This window comes from Corapipo altera, unplaced genomic scaffold (genome assembly GCF_003945725.1).
Source record: "Corapipo altera isolate COAL_440 unplaced genomic scaffold, ASM394572v1 49, whole genome shotgun sequence".
In the NCBI taxonomy this organism is placed as follows: domain Eukaryota; kingdom Metazoa; phylum Chordata; class Aves; order Passeriformes; family Pipridae; genus Corapipo; species Corapipo altera.
This window is the reverse complement of record NW_020884879.1, coordinates 5,321,699-5,346,794: the sequence shown is the minus strand read 5'-3', so window position 1 is coordinate 5,346,794 and position 25,096 is coordinate 5,321,699. Positions and strand designations below refer to the sequence as shown.

Here is a 25,096-nt window from a genome sequence, read left to right as displayed (position 1 = left end):
GAATTTCTCAGTTTCATTGGCACTGATGTGATGGAATATTTCTTCTGTAGATGTTACTTTTTCGGTGCAAGATCATATTTTCTCAATACAATTTTTAACACATTTAATATGAATAATAGCACTTTAATTTGAGTGAAAACATTGTTGATGTCTTTTAAAACCACTCTTTCTTTTAAATGTTTCAAGAAAATTGCATTAAATTAGTCCAGATGTTGTAATAATGAAATGCACAAAAATGTCTGTCACCTGTACTATTAAAAAAAAAATTCAGAACAAGTTATATTCAAACAACTGAACAACAACATGTCTCAACAAAAAAAAATGCTTCAGAGGATTCTGGGAGCCTAGAACTACAATACTGGTTCATTCATTTGTTTTTGTATATTTAAATGGCTTGTTGGAAGCTTGCCTATACAGAAGCACTATTCACCCATTGAATGATTAATGGTACTAAGTTCAAATTAAAGGCAGTCAGTTTCAAAACCTACTTCATGTGATAAAACCTCACTGCAAGTCTGATGCTGCGTCCAAAAGTGCCTGCACTAGCAAATTCCACTTGACTTCAAGAGCAGTGTACACAAAAGCAAAGACCTCCACACAGGGGCCTTGTGAGGCCAATGAAAGTAGAACACCCTTTGTTAAAAGCACGTGCAGCAAAACAGTTTCTTTTGCTGTCTGGCTTACGTTCATCTGCACAGAAGACAAGACTTCAGGGAATAAGCAGTGCCAGTCTCAGGTACAGAACTCATGCGTCACTCTCCTAACAATCCTAAACACAACACAACGGATCTCAAATATGAGTCTTAATTTCTTGACATTTTTCATTACCAGTGTGATTAGGAAGAAAAAAATAAACCCAGAAATAATAAGAAAAGCACCCCACTGTTTTCCATTAAATTGCCTTCTGCATAAACTAAAGGTTTTCTGAACTGCACATATTATAAGCGAGACTGGGATTTCTGACTCGCGTTCAACAAGCAGATCAGCTACTGTGCTGCATAATGGCCCACCCCCACAGCCTTCCCTGCTCCTGGCTGAAGGCATCCACAGCTGCCACAGACCAGCAGGAAGGGTTCAGGGCTTGCCCCTCAGCCCCTCGAGGGTGGTGGTGCAGTGCTAACCCATGAGCAGCTCAGCCAGGGTGTCAGATCATGGCTGGAGGGGGCTGTAGCATCACTGTCTTTTCCAGGCTGTTGACTGAGTTGGTGAGGGTAACTTCTCACATGAGAGAAGTGAAACAGCTTGAGGGGAAAATTATTTAAACAATTCCTGAAAGTTTTGCCAGAAACTATCAAAATAAGGTGCCTGTTTGGACACACATATGAGATAGGAGACTTTAAAGGAAACCACGGACTTGAGAAAGCAGGAATGGGAGATGGGATCTAATATACATGAAAGAGTATTTGTGAGGAAGGATGAAGTGTGGCTTTAAAGTAGGGTTTGAAAAAGTTTGGAGGGTTCATACTGATTTGAAACCTACATCTGCCTCAGCAGCTCTGACTTTATGGAATAAGCAGTGCCAATCCCAGGTACAGAACTCATCCTATTAAGGATGCTGATAGCAAGCACAGAAGGATGGTGGTGAAACCCTAAGGGTGAAGAAAAGAGTGGAAAAAGGAAAGAAAAACAGGAATCATCAGCAGCTGAGCCTAAAGGGACAAAAAAAGATTGAAGAGAGGACTTGATACCTACTTAGTAAAAGACTTTGCTCAGACTCTTATGTTACCAAAACACTGAACCAGGTGTAGCTGCAATGGAGACCAAGTAATAGCTAAATATTTGAGAAAGAGTAATTTAATCATAAGGCAACTTTGGCAATTCTAGCTTAAAGAGCTCTTTTCCATTAACTGACCTTAACTGCTCATTCTGTAGGACATAGGCTCCTAAAGCCCCAAAAATTTAATTTTCTTCAAACTACAACTCAAATCATGGTCTGCTGCCCATATATTTCAGTTAAGTAATGTCAAACCTTGTTTAAAAATAATTTAAATTTTATTTATCTTTCTTAAACTTGCATATTAAGTATTCCAGGGCACTTATGCTTTCCATTTCTTTATCATTATTTTCTTATTAATTGAATTTATTCTAATACTCTAATTTCATCTGTTGCTACTGCAATTCTAGAACAGTTAAAATGACTGCTCATGGAATTCTATCTTCTTTTGTGAGAAAGCTATACTGATAATTCAAGAGTTTGAAATTTGTGGTAATTTATTATATGATAGGGAAACAGCTGGCTGAGGATCCATCAGGTATAATTTCACCAGCAAGAAATCAATTACACAGAAAGAAAAAAAGCCAAAGAACAACACTAGGGAAGGAGTGACTTTGCTACAATATTTTGCCCCAGTACTTTTAAAAATATTGAACATGGATTTAACAAAACAAAAAAAAAGGCAATTTTATTCCATACCTTTTATCTCTTCAATGAATGTCAAAGTGCCATTCGGATGGGCTGAAGTGTACTCCCTGACCAAGACGTGCAACTGGTCGCTTTCATGACCACTGTTATATAAATAGAATTGTAAGCACTGAAAGCCCCTTTTGGGATAAAAAATTCGGCTCTCCAGGAGAGCTGTGCTTCCTTCTGCTCCAGCACTGGTGTTGAAATGCATGAAGTAGCCAGAATCTGCCAAAAGTCAATGAGAAATGAATGGTAGAGCTGAGAGAGAACAAAATTTTCCTGGCTCACTGGTTTTCCTAACATCATTTTATAAGAACACTAGAAGACACGGTCAGGTCAGAGTTAGGTATATCCTGTGCTAATCCTTTGACTGAGGACTGTCACCTGTTCACAGTCTCCAAAGGCAGAACCATTCTCCTTGCAACTTTTTTCCTCATGTGGCTGTCTCTAGCAATTTGTACTCAAAACCATGGGCTTTTACTCTTTACCCAGTGCTAGTAATTCATAGTTGACTCTCTGGAGGACTGGTTTAAGCTTCCGAACTCATGAAGCTTTCTGACAAGTTCAGATGCAACTAGATACATTGCCAATTAGTTCTTCATTTCAGCCCTGAAAATATCCATCACTTCAAAATCCTAATCCTTCCCAAGGACTTATTGAGCAATTATTCAGAAAAGCAGCAGTCTTTCTGGTGTGCTTGTACCATAGGTTAGAGTTCTATATAGTTCTCATGTCAGGATGTGACACTAAGGCTAGAAAACAGATTAAAACAGATAAGGGTATTCAATCTTCTCAAATAAGCAGAAAATCAAACATATCACATGATGTCCCTAAGTATGTAGATTTATGTTGCTTAGTTAAAAAATAAACTGTCATTTGTTAAAAAATAAACAGATAACAAGGCCAAGCTCAAAGTGAACTTGCATGACACTGCAGAAAATGCTTCCCAGAAAGATAAGAACTTTTTTTTCATACCTTTGCATTCTCCCATATTAGTGTGATCAGTATTTGGCCCAGCAGGAACCTGGGGCAAACGCTGCCAATCACTGTTATCGTCTGAACTTTGAATCATGCCACAAATATTTTCAAGTTCAAAACTGCATGTGTCCATGAAACTTAGTGAGGAGGCTATAACATTAAAAAAAAAAAAAAAGTCATGAATCTCTATTGAACAAACATTTTAATTCTGAAGATCCAAAGCCATGAGCAGAGAAAGACTAAATGCAAACACCAAATAATCAGTGGCTTCAAATACTATCAACATTCATATGCATTATGTTCAGGAACACAAAATTTTTGGTGATTAATACTGATATTAATAAGATATTTAATAAGTCATTATCATATCATATCTTTCATTTTAAAGGGAACACTAATACCAAGCCAATCCCTACACACTCATATTATAGTGAAAAGGTCCTGAGACTTCCCATTCATTCCTCTACTTTCTTTGGGCCAGTCCACACTCAGCCACAGATTTTAATAAAAGGTCACTATTGTATCAGCTGGAGTGCTTATTTTGAAATATAGAAGACCAGAAGTTATTTCACTGGAATAAGAAAACCTTGATTTTCAAAAAGCTGAATTGAAAGAAAACCCCAAACATCTGGCAAAGGTGCATTTGGGACCATTGGATTTCTCATGTCATACAAATTTTATGAAATCTTTCACACAAAAAGTGAAAAATTAAGTGAAGGAAGACCATGTGGTTGAATGTGAAGGGGAGAACATAATATGAAATGTTTCCTCTGCCTAAAGCAAACTCTGGATGGGTGAGGGAAGGCACAATCCAGGTTTATCCCTGTTCTTAATTTTGTTTCCCATTGTACCATGTCTGAGCTCTGTGTAACACCAGCCATGATTTGAAAAAAAATACATTAATAAAATGCTTTTTGAACTATACATAAAATATTGTGGCTTAAAGGTTTAAAAGGTTTCATTGCATCATAACGCAATGAGTATCACAAAACTCAACCTCAATAACATGCCAAAAGCTTCACTTAAGCAGTAACTTAGGAAAGCACTTAGATATGAACTCCTGCCAAATCAGTTTTACTGCTGAGATATTTTGTACTGTCCTCATAGAAAGCTAACAACCCTCTAGAGGATGCAAGGTTATCAGAGGTGTTGTATGACTAATATTTTTTAAGATACAATATTGGTACAATGTCGTAAAAACCAAGAAAAGTATTCACAGCAAATGTTACCCTGACTGCTAGAGAAAGAAGGTAAGAAAAAAATGGAGGATTATTGGATGAAAGAACTCTTTGAAATCAAAATACAAAACAAAACATGAAATCGATTTGCCCAAACAGGAAAGAAGCAGCCTAACAACATTAATTAAAAAGTGCTGGCTGAAGTGGTGACCTGAATGACAGCGAGAAAAGTAAAACCCAATAGTTTACAATGTATTTCTTAGATTTATTCCTGAAATAGGGAAAGTGGGCACTGCTTGAGGCAGATTTCAAATTCTGTGTGCACCAAAGCCACATACTTTCTTGGTATGTAGTGAAAGACTGGACTTTGAAGAAAATACATGGGGGATGAGTGCCGGGTCCTAACTTCCCGTGTGTGAGGGGAAACCTCGTGGTCAGTTCTGTTAAGTAGTATGCTAGAAGCAGAAAGCAGACTAAAATCTACTGTTATCATTTGGCCTGAAAGACAGTTTTGAAGTAGAGATAAAAAGAGCACTGAACTATCAGTCAGGATTTGTTATGATGAGAGTTGTTTGGTTTTTTTTAATTTAAGAACCATTTTTTCCATTTTTAATGCAATTTCCTAATCAAACAGGTTTATAGCAGAAATTCAGCTTCAACTTTCCTTTAAATGGTGTTCAGCAACCAAAATAGTCTTTTGATTCTTCTGGGAGGATATCTAGTACCCAAATCACGTCTGACATTCTCAGTCTTCCCTCTAACCTGGAAGGATCAGTCCAGCAGCTGGGTGGGCGAGGGCTGGGACCCAGGAAGGACCTGTCCTCTCTGGCACAGGGGCCACTTAGGCAAATGGTGGGTGATCTGACAAACACTTGTGTCTCTGCAAATATCATGAACACTGTATGAAGCCAAGGGACAGACTGGGGGTAGGGCAGATCCTGATTGCACTAAAGGTGGCGGTAGTTTTGTCCCTGATTTCCACACTGCTGGGAGTTATTTCACTTGGGGAATGTGTCTGTGGGTTAAGAAGAAAGTTAAAATGTCATCAAGTATTTCTGTAATTCATGGGAATGATGGAAACCATAAAAGATTAATGGAGGGGAAGAAGGACCCCATTGGAAAATGCATAAGATTAATGGAGAGGAAGAAAGACCCCATCCACTGCTGAAGACATCCTTAGCTGTAAGCACTTTTATAATGCCTAATTGACTGTGTGCCAAGTGCTAGAAGCTAAGGCTTCGTGTGTGTTCAGTTTAGACCTACAGAAATAGAAATATTTTCATCAGAATTGTATGCTCAAAAAACACACTATTTTAATAAAACAGTTCGATAATTGTTTAGGGTATCGGTATAAGGAGGCTTAAAACGTGATTGTAAGCCAGTACTAACTATTTGGGATACTGAGGCAGTGAGGTGAAAGTTTTCATCTGAGTGCTAGGGCATGCCTGATGCAGTAACAATTACAGAATTGTATTCCAGTTTGGTAGTTGAATTACATTTATTTTCCTGTCTCTTACTTTCACTCAACTTTCTAAAATAAATCCCACCTGATAAAAATAACTCTTTTGATCCCTTTTGTAAGAGACCAGGTTTGAAACTAAACAAAAAAAAATTTAAAAAGCTTGAATTTTCCTAATAACAGCATCTGTACCCTCTTTGTATGAACAAACACTCTGTCTCACAGATTCCATAAAAGTGGAGTAGGTATGATTGCCTAAGGTACTCATTTCTGTGCAGTGTCTGAGCAACAGCTGTGGAATAATACAAGGAAAAAACAAAAGCATAGATTTGTAGAAGTACATATTTTAAACAGCCACCCAAGGGATGAACAAAAATCAGCTGCTGAGTGAAGCTGGTTTTCAACAAAAGGTCAGATAAAATTGCACAGAAAACTCTGCTACTCAGCAATGTTTCTGCAGGAGGGCTCTTATTTCTAGCTGTAGCATTATTTCTGGTGTTTTTAACAAAATTCACTTCTCCAAATATGTTAGCATCCCTTTCACTTGTGTCTGGACGAGTGCAAGCATGTATATACCATTCTCATATCTTTCAAACACCAGAAGCATAAAACATAAAATAGATGGAGAAACTTACAGCAATTGTACAGCCGGTTCAGTTTCTGGAGATCATAATCACTGAAATCCATTCGCTGTCCTATAACATCCAGGAACTCTGGTATGTTAGTGACGATGGTGGATTCAGTTCCATTCCTGAACGCAGTTTTGCTATAGTGCATCACAGAATTATAGTCATAGGGAACATTCAGGGAGTCTGATGTTTTATCATCATATTTATTGAAATTATGTTCTCTACCTAAATGGCAAAAATAAAAGGAAAGGTTGTTTGTTGTCCAAGACAATCAAGTTTTCATGTGAGGTCTTACAGTAAAAAGAATCCATCGGATCCCCAAATATTTTTTTGTAGTCATTTACTTGTACTTATTTTGTAAAATAGTTTTATTTCCAGTTTAGAGTTATTTACTTTCCTCTTTCAGCCACTGAAGCATAACATGATGATTAACCAAATTTTTTTGTTAAAACTTTATTGGGGGGTTGTGGTTTTTTGTTGTTGTTTTTCTGTTAGTTTGTTAGGGGAGTTTTTTTGTTTGTTTGTTTTTGTTTTTGTTTGTTTGTTTTCTGTTTTGTTTTTGCTTTGGGTTTTTGGGTTTTTTATTTTTGCGGTTTTTTGGGGGTTTTTGTTTTGGTTTTTTTGTGGGATTTTTTTTGTTGTTTTTTGTTTTTTTGTTGTTTTTGATTTGTTTTTTGTTTGGTTTTTTGTTTTGTTGTTTTTTTGGTTTTGGTTTTGGTTTTGGGTTTTTGGGTTTTTAGGGTTTTTCTTTTCATTTTTGGTTTTGTTTGGTTTTGGGGGTTTTTTTTGTTTTTTGTTTGTTTGGGTTTTGTTGTTGGTTTTGGTTTTGGTTTTTTGCTTTTGTTTTTTTGTTTGTTTTATTCTGTTTTTGTTTGGGTTTTTGTTTTTGTTTATTTGGGGGGTTTTTGGTTTGTTGTTGTTGATGATTTTGGTTTTGCGTTTCGTTTTTTTGCTTTTGTTTTTTGGGGTTTTTTTTGTTTGTTTTTGTTTTTTGGTTTTGGTTTTGGGTTTTTGTCTTTTGTTTTTGTTTGGATTCTTGTTTTTTGTTTTTGGTTTTTTTGTTGTTGTTCTGTTTTTTGGGGGAGTTTTGGGGGGTTTGGGGGGTTTTTTGTTTTTGTTTTTTGTTGGGTTTGGGGGTTTTTGTTGGTTTTTTTCGTTTTTGTTTTTGTTATTGTTTTTGTTTGGTTTCGGTTTTTTTGGGGGGGTTGTGTTGGTTTTTTGTTGGTTTTTTTCTTTTTTTTTTTGGTTTTGTTTTCAGTTTTGGTTTTTTTGGGATTTTTGGTTTTTTGTTTGTGTTTTTTTGGGTTTTGTGGTTTTGGTTTTGTTTGGTTTTGGTTTTGGTTTTTTGTTGTTTCCTTTTTGTTGCTTTGGTTTTGGTTTTTGTTTTTTGGGTTTGTTTTTGGTTTTGGTTTTCTTTGGTGGTTTTTTTTGTTCTTTTTTTCTGGCTTTTTGGGTTTTTTTGGTTTTCTTTTTTTTTGTTGTTTTGGTTTTTGTGTTTGTTTTTGGTTTTGGTCTTTGGTTTTCTGTTTGTTTTTTATTGTTGTTTTTGTTTGGTTTGGTTTTGTTTGGTTTTGGGGTTTTTTGATTTTGGTTTTCGATTTCGTTTTTTGGTTTTGTTTTTCGTTTTGGTTTTTTTTGGTGTTTTTTTTTGTTCTTTGTTTTTTGTTTTTTTGTTTGTTTGCTTTTTTGTTTTGTTTTTTGTTTTTTGTTTGTTTGTTTTTCAGGGTTTTTTTGTTTTGTTGGGTTTTTTTGTTTTGGTTTTCGGTGTTTGGGTTTTTTTTTTTCTTTTTTGGTTTTGTTTGGTTTTTGTTTTTGGTTTTTGGTTTTTTGTTTGTTTGGTTTTTGTTGTTGTTTTGGTTTTTGTTTTTTTGATTTTGTTTTTGGGGTTTTTTTGGGTTTTTTTTGTTTTGCTTTTTTGTGGTTTTGTTTTGGTTTGGTTTGGTTTTTTTGTTGTTTTTTTATTTTTGTTTTGTTTTGGTTTTGGTTTTTGGTTTTTGGTTTGGTTTTGGTTTTGTTTTGGTTTTTTGGGGGTTTTTCTGGTTTTTTTGTTTTGGGTTTTGTTTGGTTTGGGGTTTTTTTTGTTTTGGTTTGGTTTGGTTTTTGGGTTTTTTTGTTTGTTTTTGGTTTGGTTTGGTTTTTGGGGGGGTTTTGGTTTGGTTTGGTTTTGGGTTTGTTTTTTGGGTTTGGGTTTGTTTTTTGGTTTTGGTTGGGTTTTTTTTGGTTTTTTGTTAAAACTTTTTCCTGTGAAACTGCTTGCAATCTTTGATGCGCTTGTGATACACAAAAGTGGAAATAGTGTTTCAGTACTCAAATTACTGCAATTTGCAACTGAAATGCCTCCCTGTTTCTAATCCTCCCTGTTTCTCCATTGTTTAATTGCTAGTCATTTTAGGTCACAATAAACAAGTTAGAGCTGTCATTGCATAAGCTTCCAGATGTTTTCTGGAGTATGAGCAAAAAAATCATTGCTAACTACCCAATGGAGGGCAAAGATTTAAATTAGTCAAAATACAGTAACTATATTCTAGTTAGTGTAAAAAAGCTACAGCAGTTTCAAATGGCTAACAACAGTGCAACTTGTCACTAAAGAGTCAGCAAAATATAATGGAAATCAAATAACAGAGTCTAAGTAATTTTCAGCAATATATACTTGCATATGCACCTGACTATTGATCACAACTAAATAAGAATGCATTAGATTTAATCACTATCTACTTTTTCAGTCTTCTGTGTGTACCTGTATTAGGAAAGCATCAAGTCTATGTATATAACTTTGATTTTGAACTGTCTGAAAGTCACAGAGGACAATGACAAACTAGAGAGGCAGAGACAGAACAGAGTCCTGAGGAATCCTGTGCTACCTCTCAGGCTTGAGTCAAATATGCCAACACTTACATCCACAAGCTGCACTGTTAAAGTAACTGTTGGTTGCAACGCAGACATTGAAAGGGGTCTCTGCTGCTTGCTCACCCTCTCTGCACAGTCTGCTGTCTCAGGTCTGCTGCCCACACCAGAAGTAGCAACTGGGCAGAAGGAGAACAAACACTGGAGATTTTCTACTGGTTTTGCTCCCACTGGGTCTTTCAGAGTGGGTGGGGGTTTTTTTAGTTATTTTTATTTTGTTAAGGGCTCCCAGAGTAACAATGCTTTTAAAGTAGTCATTTAAACAAATTAAATTATTCTCTCCTGTTGCACTTCTCCACAACATGTAGCATAACAGGACTCAGATCTCTAGTTAGGGCTTTGGGAACTGCCATGGCAGAAGAAATAACCACAGCAACAACAAATGAAGATTTCTGTCCCAAATACATGTCCCTTGATATTTAATTTTTTGATCTACTGGCTTTGAAAAGTAAATCCAGGTAAGAGGATAGCATGACCACACAAGGGTGGCTGGAAGGGATGTTCCATAGCTAAACCCCCTAGCATCAGGGTGTGAAAGAAAAAGCAAGGGAGTGACTGACCAGACTGAATCCTGTCCCAGACGATGGTCACATAGTCATCCCGGTCAGACCGTGACTGCTCATGCCAGAATCCCAGGGCGTGCAGGAACTCATGCTCGATTGTCCCAATCCTGTCACAGTTGGTTCCGATGGAGAGTTGCTGCAATCCTCTTTGGATGTTTCCCACGTAGGACCAGCAGCTACCATTGAAATAATATGAGAGAGAGCTCTGTGAGATACATACCATCTCCACGCCAAGCAAAGTCCAGAACCAGTCTGTGCAACAGGTATATTTTTAACCTGAGCATTGAAGTCACATTTTGCTACAGTGAGCACTTTTTCATTGATCTGTTCCTTACCATATCCTTTCTTCTTACATATAGCTCTGTTTTGATGAACAAGCAGTTACCTGGATTTGGCTCTACCATTTCTACTGCGTTTTATTTAGCAGAAAAACGTTGAGCTATTTGTGACAGAAGAAAACTGGTGAGGATTTGGTTGGTACTCTGGAACATCAAAGGTTATGGGCAATCAAAGGTTATGATTTAGAGTAATTAAGTTACCGCAAATTAACAATTTTCAGCTGGACCACAGTACACAACTATGAGCACCGTTTGAACCTGTCCCTATCCTAAGAGGAACTAGGTTCACAGATAGTCTTGCCTCTGCCATTGCAGCCACTTCTCTCTGCGCTGTTTTGGCCTTTTAGTTTGCACAGGGCTGTGGCTGTCAGGCAAGGTGGGTTTCTGCATGGCTGCGTTTGCCTTCTGACACGTTGGTGGATTTGACAGCGCTTTTCGGAAGCTCTTTTTTTTCTGGCTCTCTGTGAGCTGCTGTGCTAGAGCACTTGCTGCTGACACACACTCACAAGGAACAGCAAAACCACAACTGTACTGGAAGTTCTTATTAAATGATAAAAAAATTTGGTGTGTTATCTGCACAAGCCAATAAAATGGCACCCCATGTCCACAAAGTAGCAAGCACAGAGAGCTACATTTAAATTGATATTTTATGCAGCAAATAAATCAATACTTGCCCAATGAAGTATATAAAATTAATTGGGCACAAAATATACCATAGGATTTGCAGTCCTATTGCCTCAGAAATTTTAAAATATAAGCATACTATGCACTTTTGAACTCTGTAATTTATTAGTGCCACATGTTCCCCAGTATTTATTTTTCCACAGAGCAACACAGGCCTTGGCTATTGATTACTCATTAAAATCACAACGTGAGACCTGGGAAGGAGCACATGTAGCATCCATAATTTCAAGGACTTCCCCTGAACAAGGCCTCATAGTGATTATGCAGCTTTTTCTTGTGTTATGCAGAACTATAAGAAATCCATCACAGGTCTGGGTCTACCTTGTATCAAAGCCACCTCTGGCTTCACAGCTGCTGCACAGTGCACAGCAGGCTACAGGCATATCCAGGACACCTGGCAAAACTAACATCCAAACAATGGTGGATGAAGCTTCCCTTTGCCTTCAGACTGCCAAATGCCTACAACGCCATTATTCTACAGCCACAGAGGGAGTAAATACATGTCTGCATCACCCTGCACTGAGAATAAAACTTAGGCAAGTGGCACAAGGCACTCCAGATCAATGGGCACCTGGAACCCCTTGTTAGCAGCGTCTTCAGGAGGGGAGAAAAAGTGGAGGAAAGTCCCAGCTTCCCTGGGTGTGTGAGAGCTCTATCACCTCTGACTCAATGCTATCTGCACTGCTATCAGAGGTTAGGGGCACAGAGAACTACCTTCTCTGACTAACCTCACCATCCCTCTTTCTGGAAGATGGGCTGGAAGTAGCCACATGCCATCAGTAGCAATGGTGCCACTCATTACAGACACGCTAATGTCCTGCTACTGATTTCCTTCCTGAAGTATCACAGATCACCAGTATCAGCTCACAGACACTTCAACTTACCAGCAGCAAGCAGGCTAGCCAGGGATCTGTCTCAACCCACTTCTGCATGGGTTCCCTTTGCTGTGTACCACAGTGGCAAAGAGCTGAAGTGGCCTCCCAGGAGTATTCCATGAAAACCTAATTTTCCATGTGGAAATAGCAGAGATGACATCGATCCTCCCTGATCAGCTAACCACTTGACACTTGACTCTATCACACCATGCCAGTTTTCCTGCTGAATGAGTCCTTCTCTTCATGAGAAGAGTAAGGAGAAATGGCACATCCATTGCAGGTTCCCAGATGGTTCTGTGAGCTTTGCAGGCACTTGCCACATTTGATGCTCCTGCAATTCTGTAATTCACAAGCATCCCCCGTGTATTTTGCTCAGCACATTGGCCGGAGTCAAGAAAACATCTTTAAATAAATCCTTAGCCTAACCCCTGCTGCAGATGCATAGACCTGAGAAAAGCGTGAGGTGGAGGGCTGTGTGCTAGAAAACCCTACACATACCTCTACTCAGTTTTATAACCATATACCTATTAACATAGTAGAGGTAGTAGCCAAGGCGTGGCGCATGGTAGGATGAAGAATGTGTACACGGAGAGGGCTTTTTGTACTGAGTGTTGTTACACTGCGTACATACATCAGAGACTACAAACGTATTTTTACACAGGGTAGTCAAACCAAAAAAGTGGTAGCTGGCTTCTTTTGTGGTTGACTTAGTTTGAATTCAAAAGGGTAATTCAGATGAGGACTTTATGACCTGCTACAAATCCTTTTGATACAAAGTTCCCCCACATTCCTCTGTTTTATAGATGCAAGCCAAGATCAGAAAGGCAAGGATGATTTATCAACTTTTTCTTGGTGTGGTAAAACTTAATGTTGCCAGGAACTTTGCGTGCCTGTCTGCACTGTACCTCTGGACTGAGGTCTTTAGTCAGCAGTTAGAAGAGTCCTAGTTGATTAAAAAAAACCAAAAAACATTAGGAACAGCAGAGGGGAAATGGGTTGGTTTACCCAGCTTACACCTTGTTTCACTAGATCCAAAGTTAGGAATGGATCACTAGATCCAAAGGCAGTTCATGCAGGGTCAGTCTTGATTTCTTTGTACAGCCCAAACTGACTCACTGAAACTGAATGGCTGTTTTCAGGAGACTGCACCATTTAGTTCCAACCTTTTAAAAAGTGCTGCTGCAGATGTGTCAGCTGAGGTGATAGAAACATTTCAGGGTAAGCAACACACCAGCCATTGAGGGCAAGAAATGCTATACAACTAGAATGATTCATCTTCTTCATCACCATGACTCATCTATTTTTAACAGACATATAAATGAAATATTGCGCAGAGGCCTCCTACATGCCATAGGCTAAATATTGTGGTTCTTTTTCAGGTACAATTATTAGCAAATTCAATGCATACTTTATGGGAACAAGGAATAAAAAAATCAGCTACATGAGTTTTCCATTTAGCTCAGAAAGCCAGAGTCATTAGCACAGACTCCTCGAGTCTCCACTTATACATATTTGAGAACTGAGTTTCAATGTCATATGTATAGCATAAATAGCAAAAAATATACAGAGCCAGAGACTGAAGAAATTTTGAAACAATTATCTGCTACAAATATCTCAGAACAAGCCAAAGGGAAAGAGAAACATTTTTATTATCAGAAAATCTTTTCCCATTTATGAATGCATTCTCATATCAGGAAATTATTTTCTGAAAGCAAATTTCCTCACCAGGCTATCAAGCTCTCCCTGTTCACCTTTTCTAAAGGAGAAATGAAGAATATATTTATTCTTGTTGCATTGCTTTGGCAGAGATTGTCTTAGAAGGGAAGAAGCTGGGGCAATTTTGACTTCTTTACTGGAGCCTTGTCTTGAAAAATTTAAGGTGAAATAGCATAACTGTTCATCAAAGGAGGTAAATAAAGTGAAACATCAGTAAAATATGTCAGTGTTGTACAGCATTTAAAAATATTGCTCTTATATCTATCTGAATGCTGATGTGACATTGTTCAAATGCAATTCCATTGTTATATTAAAAAAAAATCGTTGCCCCACAGTTAGAACTATCCTATTTCTTCTGGGATTTTTTTTCCCTAAATACTAAGGTATACTGAGAATAACCATTTGAAAGTGATACTCCATATATCCAAAGATCAGTCAAGACCATATACTGCCTTATTTCTGATATATTTTACCATGTCCAGAAAATTACCTCTTAAAGGACTTAATTTCCTCTTGTATTTAAAAATAAGTATCAGTAAGTAATTGTTCATTACTGCTAAGGTAATACCTACATTGGAAACTACTACAATTTCCAGTTTAAAAAAGACTGGGAAAATGAAGACAACAAAAATACAAAATTAGAATCAAATATGTGAGTTTTAGAGTGAATACTGGCCATGAAAATAGTCTGAAGGCAAACAGAATTACAGTTATTTTGAACTACTCCTCTTACCCGCTTCCTTTGAACACAGATATGTAATTCTTCTCCCCTTCCCAAGGTTTAAAGTCAATACAGGTTTTCAGTCGATACTGTTCAAATGCCTTGAGGATGAGTCCCTTAGCATTCATTTCTGCAAAGCAAACAGTATTCTTGTCAATACTGAACCAACAGATTTGTGTTATTACCTGTACAGGGCAAGTCCTAAGGGTGGGTCTTGCTCCAGCTATCTTTGATCAAAATAAGTAGGTTTTTTGCTGGATAAAGACCCGAGTAGGGACCCAAAAAAACATAAATTAGGCTGTTGTGACACTATATCTTCCTCTTGTTTTGCTCCCATGTAATTTTTCTTAGGTACTTATGTATAAACTATGAACATGATGAGTATACAAAATATGATAGTTTGTAGGTCTTAATTTTGTAAATTCTTTCATTTACTTTTTTTGAGATTTATGTAAGAAAGTATTAAATAAATAGGAAATGAAGACATTGGATTTTACCTAGTGCGGAAGGCAGGCTACAGATCTCTCACAGAATTTCTCCAGGATTTGAACTGCTCACATTATATCTGGGTTATCTCCTCTAAGAAACTTGTATAGTTTCAATCCAGCTTAGATCTGAATTTAAACTGGGGATGACCCCGCCCTATGTAATCTCCCTATGTGGTATCAGTAAGAACTTCAGCTTCCCATCTCACTGCCCACCTCTGCCATCCAGAGCCACAGGCAGGTGGATTGAAAAGAATGGAGACAAACTATGATGTGTCCCTGGCCCACATAAGGGGACTCAGCAACGTGCCATTGCACACTGTCTGTCAGAATGCCATTTTGCCTTCAGTGCTGTAGATGCTGTAAATGGCTTCAAAAAGATCTTCCGCACCCTCTTTTTACTTCTGCTTAGTAGAGTTTCATGCCTCAGACACAAGCTTTCAAAACCAAATTAATCTGCTGAGCCATAGCAATGGCAGAATAAGAATAATTCAAGAAAGGAGGTGAGAGCCAGCACCAATACCAAGATTATATACCACATTTGTGCACACTCAGCCCCATTCCTGCTGTGGGAAATGCCTGCTCTAGTCTTAAAAGAGGAAGGGATGCCACAGAAGCTTTATCAACCTGTATTAAACATTTCAATCAACACAACATACAGACATTGTCAAGGGCAAATACTGTACCTAGGCTGTCCTCAAGGACATAGGGAATAACATGGGGCCACCGATAGTTGTCACCAATGATGGAGTTTCGTTCCTGCATCCAAGAAAGAAGAGATGTATGCAGTCCTCAGGAAAAAGTGATTTAGCATCAGGGACTACAGCAGTGCTAAAGCAAACCTACAAGTCCAAGTAAAGCATAAAGGAAAACAACAAACTCAAAAAAACTCAGAGGTCTAAGGTTTCGGTTTGAAATCCCTTCTCTCCCTTCTAACAGTGTCTCCAACTTCCACACCTTTTTCTCCATAGAAATTACCTGAGCTTTTGATGCATGTGCATAGGAGCCTCAGCTCATATGGGAAGTTCTAAAGTATTGAAAACTGAACAGGTATTAATAATTTTTAAATTTTTCATAATGCAAGAGTTTGTTTCTGTGTCTTTAGCAAGTGCTGTCTTTGCTTCCACTGACATGCTCAGGCCAAAGCATATCTCCCAAAAGGGAGAGTAAAACACTGTTGACCTTCAGAGTACAAGACACTTTCGGGGTTTCCTACTAGCTATTTTTGAGATGTAAATCCAATTTTTTTTTTTTAATTGATGAGACAAGGATGCTGGCTGGAAGCTTTAAAGTGTGGTATTACAGATCTAATTTTTCCATTGGTTTTAGTCAATCTATATGATGGATGTTTTGCAGCACTGCTCAGTAAATTTAATTGGCTCAAAATAAATACTGTACAGATAAAAGAATATTTTTCTAATATAAATCTGCCTCAATGATGATCAGTGCTGCTGAATCTCTTAAAAGCTCAAATATAAAAAACACAGTAAAGGAAACAAGAACCTAATAATATTGATCTAATGGCTGAACAGATTTCTGCTGGATAATGTTTCTGCAAATGCTCCTGACTTCATTGTCTACGACATTTTGTAGAATTCCACCTCCAACCACTTTCAGTTTATTGTTACATAAACAACATTTATTGTTATTAGGAGCAGGATAAATCTATCATTTCCATGCCAGCAATACTTTACATTATGTAAGTCAATGACACATTCCTGGTTTTATATTTTGTATTTGAACTCACCACATGAAGTTTGATGTCTCCCTCAAAAAGGTCTAGTCCTAAAGCTAAAGAGAAGAGGATATAAACATTTGGTTATTGTATTGATCTATGACTAACATAATGAAAATTACCAAAAAGAACTAAAAGAGAAATTGAATTTTGATAAACCTTCATTGATGTCTAAGATGTCTTGTTCAATTCCTCCATCTACGTCTACTTCTGAAAAATAAAAAGACAAGTGAGGTAGGACATTAGCCCTTGCTGTTATCTTTATGAAGTGTGAAAATTATTGCAATAACAGTAATTATAAATCCGTGTCTGTCCTAGCTACGTTTACGAGCAGCTGGTGTCGTTGACTGCCTCCCGTGCATACAAATAGATCTCTAAACAGAACTCACCAATTGTCTCTGGAGCAGGCTGAAAGGGGGAAGAAAAAAAGATATTATTAGAAAGGCACATGATGAAACGCAGTTCACGTTACTCTCTCAACAATATTAGAGATGTGATTCAAGCTCAACTGACAGCACCTAGCACATGACTTTGTATTGGATTGACTGGACCCACTGCCTCCTCATTTGACTGGAAAACTTCATTTGCTCATGTGTCAGCTTTGTACTCTCCCCACCTCAGGCTGCCCAACAAGTAAGTTTCCCAGTACTGCTTCTGTGAGGTTTTCTCTCACAACTCAGGTAGTATTGAATGGTCCTTCACAAATGAGAAAAAAAAAAAGAGCCTATTACTATGGAATCAAGTATTGTTACTAGTCAGTAGCTGTGAAGAACCTATGGAACTTATGCTTAACTTTCCATTCTAAAGCTGAAGATGGGAGAACAGAATTAGTGGTCTGCCATCACACAGGAAGACTTTGAAGGACTGGGTACACAGCCCAGGTCACTTCAGCCCCAGTTCAGTGCCCTATTTGGACTCCACTTACCTATGCAATAACAACTCACAAACTCTTTCAGCAACATGTAAAATCCACAGACTATAACGAGATATAATGTCATATAATGAGATACACACAGAACACTTTCCTTGCTATAGCATGTCTATAGAATGTAATCTTCATTCTTTTACGGGACTCGACACTTCATTTTGGACTGCTTTGAACATACTTGGCATAATATTACACAACTATTTATCACACAGTGAGTAAAATCACGAACAGCCTTTCTAAGTGTCCTAGTTAGAACAGCTGGGACCAGTTCATCACTGTATGGGTATTCTACAGCCTTCCATGCCATTTCCCAGAAACTGTTATCAATAGACTATTTACACCCTCTGCCCATAGCAGGCCTGACTCCTCAGGCTATAAACTGGGTGTTAAGAGGCCTGTGAGATAAGAGGATGCTCCTGTCCTCATACTCACTGTGGAACTCCCTGCCCTGAAGGAGGTACTGGGCATTCCTGCCTGAACTGGAGGATATATAGTCTTGGGACTTTCTAACCACTCATGGGATCCAAAGGAAGACTGTAGGCCACCACTCTCGACTGGACTGCAGTCACCACTCTTGACCAGATTGCAACAGCACTCTCACCAACAGGTTTTCCCCTCTCCTTTTACTTTGGACTCAGGGGGCCCAACGAATACCACTCTGTTCATGCCCCAGTGTGCTGGGTTATACATTTGGATTTTGTGGGTTAAAACCCACAAAACCCAATAATCTGTATAATCGTACTTATTGTATTATGTTATTAAATTGTTATTCTGACTTATAATCTCTCTCTTGAGTTGGGTTCATTTCCCCTGCCGGTTTACCTTTAAACCAGCACACTAAGTAATCACTACTGGGTGTCTCGTATTTCTATATTTGAAAAGAAGTTCACAAATTGAAGGTAAAAAAAGCATCTTTATATTCTAAACCCTGACAATATAGGTTACAGATATAGCAAATGGTAAGCTATAACAGCAATTTTGCAAAACAGGATGAGATGCTTTGATTTCTTCATATAAATAACTTATCTTTCATACATGCAGTTTTGCAGATAGGACTTATTTTTCCAGTGTGATAAGCATCTGCAACCTTCATTAGAAGCAATGAGCAATACAAGCTCAGAGTGCTGAAAAATGGCAAAAGTCAAGTCCACGCAGTTCTCAGGAATATTATTTGTGGTAATTTCTACCATCTGTATGACGTATAAGATAACCGTATGGTCAGAATTTTCAAGTGAGATTCAAATGCACTTGTTCTTCTACACCTGACTTTTGACACGTAATGATGGGAACAATTTTGAGGAAAACAATTGTGAGCCTTAAAACTGATGGTATTCATATAAAAAGTTTAGCCAAATACAGGAAAAAACCCTACCTTCCATAAAATTTCAAGATTCAGAAAGAGAGCTGTGAAATTGTCAGAATGCCCTATTTTAGCTTTATAATGAAAGATTAATTTTTAATCTCAAATTACTGTCTTGTAAAAACTTCAGAATATAGCAGAAAAAAATACTGTAAACACAAAAGTCTGAAATCTCATTTTATGATTTTGATTCACCCGAACTAAAATTAACTCAAACTGTTCCTTCGCAGTTTTCGTCTGATTTTAAAAATCTATTCTCATTGCCTTAGAGGGGAAAACCTTTTTTTGCCAAAACAAAGAAGAGGCTATAGTTTATAGGTTTAAGAGAGATAATTCCTCCCTGGTATCAGCTGGCACAATCGAAACCTTAATATCTAACTGGAATATAAACCGGCAAAGTTTTTAATTCAAATTCTTAATTTTTTTAATGAAAACTACCACCCACATATACCCTTGTTCAGTCTAAAGGCAGGATTTTGACCTTGAAGTGTTGGTTACAGAAAACTTGGAGTAGAATTTTTTCCTGGCTGAATTTCTCCTGAAACAGCCCTGTTTCTGCAGTCTGCATTTTTGAGTGGTTTTAAATTGGGTAGATTTTATGATAGTTGAGTCTTAAAAACCCAGTATCATTGCGGAAAAGTGATCGAGTCCATTGAAAAACTGGTTCCAGAGTTCTGCAGATGAAAATGCTGAAGGATTGATTTTGATCTCACATTTCAGAGTTAACTGCAATCATTCAGGTTTACATTGATACACGGGAAATTACGATGGGGACTTCAGAAAAAAAAAAAGGCATATAACTGTATACAGATATAGTTTAATAACCCCAGATATCTTTTTCAGAGAAATCATCCATATATTTGAGATGTCAGTCAGAAACTCCCTACATTTTGAACCTTTATTGCACATTTATCTTATCATTATATTTCATTATCACTGTATAAGATAATTTGTTATCACTGTGTGACAATATCCACATACTCAAGTTTTGAAATGAAAGTTCAGCTTGTAAAACAAGCTGAAAGTACATGGGCAGAGTATGTAAAACACATTTTGAATTGTAACCATTAACAGGGAGTAACATGCTTCTACAGTATCAATAACTATAAACTACAACACACCCATATATACTAATCAGAAAGTACAATTGTGCCAAAGGTACAACTGGCTAACTCCTGCAAAAGTTCCTCTAGCAGCAGCAAACTGAAATCAGTGTAGCTAAGTACAGTGGTACTTTGGTGTACAAATCAAAAAGTGAGTCCATGACTGAACAATGCCAAATTCAGCAACTCAGCGAAATCCAGGCTGGTCCTCAGTGTCTGAGAACTGCCACTGAATGTTTTACACTGAAAGAATCCCTTCCATCACTTTTTTTCACTTCATTCCCAACAAAACTAGGTCTTTAGTCCTGTGAATCTCAACACCAAAACAGTCCGTTTCAAAAGGAGTATCTCTGCATACAAGTATTATTTGTTTCAGTGGTAATGACTTCAGTCTCAATACCAGCCTGACAAACTATATGATGCAGTCTGTGGAAGTATTGTAAACACACAACAAATTCACAGTTCACAGTCACATACAGAGGAAGGCTGTGCTAGCTGAAGTGTACCAAACAGGAATATAGTTTATTCACACACACAAATTTCTGAACAATTTTAATATCAGTCCCTAACTTTGGACATGGACAACATGGTTTATGTGAATTAAGACAGAGTAACGGTTGGTCAAACCCTGGCATGTAAGCATATTTACTGGCAAATAATTCAACTGCATCTTGGACAGGTGAGAAACATCTCACCTATTGAAGTCATGTAAAAGTTAGGTAAGTAGACTCACTCAGCAATCAGTGGAGAAACAAATGGGCAATCCTTATGTCCCTAGAGTACCTATGGCACCACCATGATGCCCTGGCATCTCCATAAGTTGATCCACTTCGCCTTGCTTGGAAATCTATTCAAGCATGTGATAAATCATTGGATGAAAATTTCCCTGTCTTACCATAAACCTCAGATGGAATATACTCAACCACTTTGGATGAGACACCCTAACTTAGCACTGTTTTCTTCAAGCTATATAATTTTAGTATTGGCATCCAGAAACATGAAATAAGCTCTTCCTGGCCATAGGACATATAGAAATTTAATAATTAGCCCTAGTGATCAGAAACCCCTCTCACACAAGACCTGGTTATTAGGAATCAGTTTGATGTCAGATAACTTGTAGATGTTAGTAGCATCCTGCATCAACTGCTATGGGCTTTAACACAGCCTGCAGTGGAATCTAAACAAGGCTGAGATTTGAATTTCCAAAAGGTTGGGGAAGAGGAACAGGTAATGGATTAAGAAGTATGAGTTTGGGGTAGTAGGGGATACAGAAGGACTATGGGAAAGTTAGGAGTGTGAGGCTGAGCTCTTGATTTAGGGAGAAATATGAGTATATGTTAGTGGAGAGGAAGAAGTGAGATACAGGAGATGGATTCACAGAATCAAATAGTTAAGTTGCATAACTCAGATAATGTTATTGCACTTACATCATGTCACAGAAAGTAATACCCTACACTGTAGATTACGCTGACACTACGAACAGCTGGAACAAACTTTCAACAACCTATTGGCTTTTGTTGTCCAAATTATACTGTGCATCACCAAAAATTCCTGACCTCTACAACAAAGCATCCCAACATGAACAAAATGCTATAATTCACTACAAAAGACAGAGAGTACAAAAATCTCAGCTGTTACTTTTTGACCTTAAATATTTCAGCTGGATTGGAGGAACAGGGAACAGACATTTCCAAGTATATCCAGTGGCTAAAAAGGTATCACTTTCAATATCAAATATATTGTGTTAGAAAAAAAAATCCTTTTAAACATAGAGTAGTGAAATACATTTCAATACTTATTTTATTTCTAACCCCAGACTTGTTATTCTGGTAATGGCACTTTGAATACTAGTGGACATCTTGCTTAGATGGGGAACACAAGATAAGCTCTTTCTATGTATAGCCAGGTCTATGAAAAAGAGTAACACGTTCCCCCAGGAAAAAGAAATCTTCTCTTTCTCCAATGCAGATGACAACAGAATTCTTATATTGCAAAATCAACATACTTTATAGTTTTCTTCTCAAACTCATCTTAAGCTACATTACTTAATCATATAAAGAATATATATTCTTTGTTTTCTTACCAGACTCCAGACCATCTGAAGAAGAAGCCAAGTTAGAAGCACAGACACAGAAAACAAGCTCATGTTGTTCTCTAGTCAGCAGTTGCATGGACAGAATTTTAGATCAACTTGGTATTTAAGGCAGTAAGTATCATAAATCAAAACCTTTGTCCTCCCAACAACGATTAACTTTACTACCTTTCTCTTGTCAAGTAAGTGAAGTCCATCTTAACTATATTACTGCTGTGAGAAAAAGGATTGGACACAACCTGAAATACAGGATGAAATGGAAACAAGAAAATGGAAATACAGAGGAACTGGGCACATTTTAGGAAATACAGGAAATTCCATTTAAATCTAAGAACTTTTAAGAAATAATTTGCTTTTTATTCCAGGGGGTTTTAAGCACTGGAACAAGTTGCCCAGAGAAGTTGTGAAGTCTCCATCCTTGAGACAGTCAAAACCCAATCAAACACAGATCTGAGCAATGCACGTGACCCTGCAGGGGTGCTGCAGGGGAATTGTACTAGGCAATCTCTAGAGGTGCCTTCCCACCTCAGTCATCCTGTGATTCAATGAATAAACCTGGCACTAAAACCTTTCGAACAACAGAAAGCTAGTAAGACTCTTGGCAAGTAAGACATTAATACATAAATAATTATGCATTTTTTTGAAAGTGAAAATGAGAAACGTGTCTACATATAAAAAAAATCTGTCAGAAACATAATTTCAGTATCCTGCTTTTGGAAAATGCAATTCCATTTCTGCTGTTGATAGATGTGAGACACTGTATTTGTCACTACCTCAAATAATGGTATCCTTCTGGATCATTTAAAGATTCCATACAAGTTAATATTTAAAATGTCATTATCACTGTACTATCACCACTCACCACGGTCTGTGACTCTTGGGTGTTTCTTCGAACTCCAGACATCTCTTCTACTTCCTACCTGTCAGTGAGTGCTGAAATTGCCATAGTTTCTTCTTATGTTTAACTTGCACCTACTTGCGGTAATTGTATGATCAGGCTTTGTTAACCTTTTATTTTCCCAGACCAACTACGTGGATAGACTATCATAAAACTTAAATTTAGATTTTGTATTTAAATACAGACTCACAAATTATAATATCAAAATTAATAACATTTGGCACACTATTTTAATTATCAGAGCTAATAAGAAAGAAAGATCCTAAGTAATGAGGACACCTAAGTCAATTTTAGCTACTCAGACCCATACTTACTTCATTGCTGATGCATTGAGAAGTTGCAGTTGCAGAAATTGTTGTTCTTATAATGCTAGGGTCTTTTTCTACCTAAGTAGCTAAATATTGTAATCCTCTACTCACCAATATCGATGGTGTCAGCTGCTCTCAAATTAGTGATGCCTGGTAGGTTGAATGGCTCTTTTGTCAAGACTTCTACAGGTTCGGTGGTCCTTGAATTCTGCATGCTGTCATCGCCAGCTGCTGAGAGATGATGGTAGTTCTTCTTCTGGAGGCTGTCTAGATTGGCCATGTCCAGACTACCAAGTATTTCAAACAAACTAGAACAGACTCATAGATTGAAACCAAGAACCTGGCATCTATGTTGCACATATCTCAAAGGGCTCTACTTTGGTCTGGCTCTGATTTGATCCCAAGGACCCGACATCAGTGGGGACAACTGGACTGCATTAGGCAGGGATCTACAGAACATATTCTGGCTTATTTTCAAAACAAAGAAATTCAATTTGGACACTCCAGAACTGCTCTGTGATGTAAACTGAAGCATGGTAGGGTAACCATGAAAAAACATGATGATAACACTTGCTTAAAAAATACAGTCTTGATCAAAATTAAAATACTAGTGCAGCTGCATCCAGTATTCCTTGGTTACAGTACCTTACAAGGGTTTTCCTGAGATGACGAACTCAAAAGAAATGGAACAATTTTGGCCTTGCTACTTGGTGTTGGAAGAAAGTCTAAAACTCTGCTTTTCTACTTCTTTCGTCCTCTTTAGACAAAAGTAATCAATACAATTGTTCTCTGTTCCCTCATCCCCACTTCTAAGATGCATCAACCACTATTGAGACCTCACACCAACCTCTTCTCAATAGTAGATACAGGGATGAAGGGCTGTACGAACTTCTGTGTCATGACCATTGCCACTCTCAGGACTGGCTAAAAAGTGAGTTAGCTGAAGAAAACAGGTGTTGGTGTTGGAATTGGCATATAGTGACAACAAACAGAGTAAGTACAAAAGTTATATGCCAACCCTGCATTGCAAAACACATCCATATACCCCTTTTTCCTCCAACTCATACCTCTTTTTCATTAAATAAACTCAGAGTTTTGACACCTCAACCACTCATCTTGTTGGTATAATAAAACAAGATGCAATGGAAAAATGAATGATATGTTAACAACAGAACATGAGGACTTTTAAGATAGAAGCTCTTGGCAGAAATTTCAGTGAAGCAGCTAAATGGTTTTTTTTATTACATGTTGATGAGAAAGTAATAAACAGGTGTGCAGTCTTCAGGAAGTTTTATTTCTATCCAATCATGGAAGATCTTTTCGACAGACCTTATATACTTTTGTGATCATGTTCTCTATAATGACAAACATTTTGCTTTATCACTGATTGGCTGTCTGTTCAGGCAATATTCCTACCCCTTATTTTCCTTAGGGGTTTTCCTACATGACTCCTTGCATTTTTCTTAGAAGATGAAAATAGCCATGTCATACTTCTAAGACTGAGGCCCATAGTCAGAAATAACTGAGTATTACCAGAGATGAATTAATAAAGGGTAGTGCAGGTTATTTGATAGATGGTGTTAATTTTCAGATGAACAAAAAGAATGGTGGTCTTAGATCATCTCTTTATTGCTGAGGGCATATATATTGAGGAACAGATCTGGCCCAGGTAGCTCTGCTTGCAAGCAGCAGACTGAAATGCATATTGAAGTGCAGATTGACTGCCAGAGCATCTCAC

At 37.6% G+C, this 25,096-nt stretch overlaps 1 protein-coding gene across 1 annotated transcript in view; it reads right to left on the bottom strand.

The window, feature by feature from the left end:
• The window catches only part of MEP1B (meprin A subunit beta), a 28,378-nt gene extending 6,166 nt beyond the window's left edge, over window positions 1–22,212 (bottom strand). Inside the window, exons 1-10 of the mRNA XM_027638928.1 lie at window positions 22,144–22,212; window positions 17,059–17,077; window positions 16,829–16,879; window positions 16,682–16,725; window positions 15,621–15,693; window positions 14,462–14,579; window positions 10,113–10,291; window positions 6,655–6,873; window positions 3,380–3,532; window positions 2,414–2,629 (exon numbers count right to left, since the gene is read on the bottom strand). Of these exons, the coding sequence (XP_027494729.1) occupies window positions 2,414–2,629; window positions 3,380–3,532; window positions 6,655–6,873; window positions 10,113–10,291; window positions 14,462–14,579; window positions 15,621–15,693; window positions 16,682–16,725; window positions 16,829–16,879; window positions 17,059–17,077; window positions 22,144–22,206 (1,135 nt within the window). The 5' untranslated portion in view covers window positions 22,207–22,212. The remainder of the gene's footprint in view (window positions 1–2,413; window positions 2,630–3,379; window positions 3,533–6,654; window positions 6,874–10,112; window positions 10,292–14,461; window positions 14,580–15,620; window positions 15,694–16,681; window positions 16,726–16,828; window positions 16,880–17,058; window positions 17,078–22,143) is intronic.
• Between the last annotated feature and the right edge of the window lie 2,884 nt (window positions 22,213–25,096).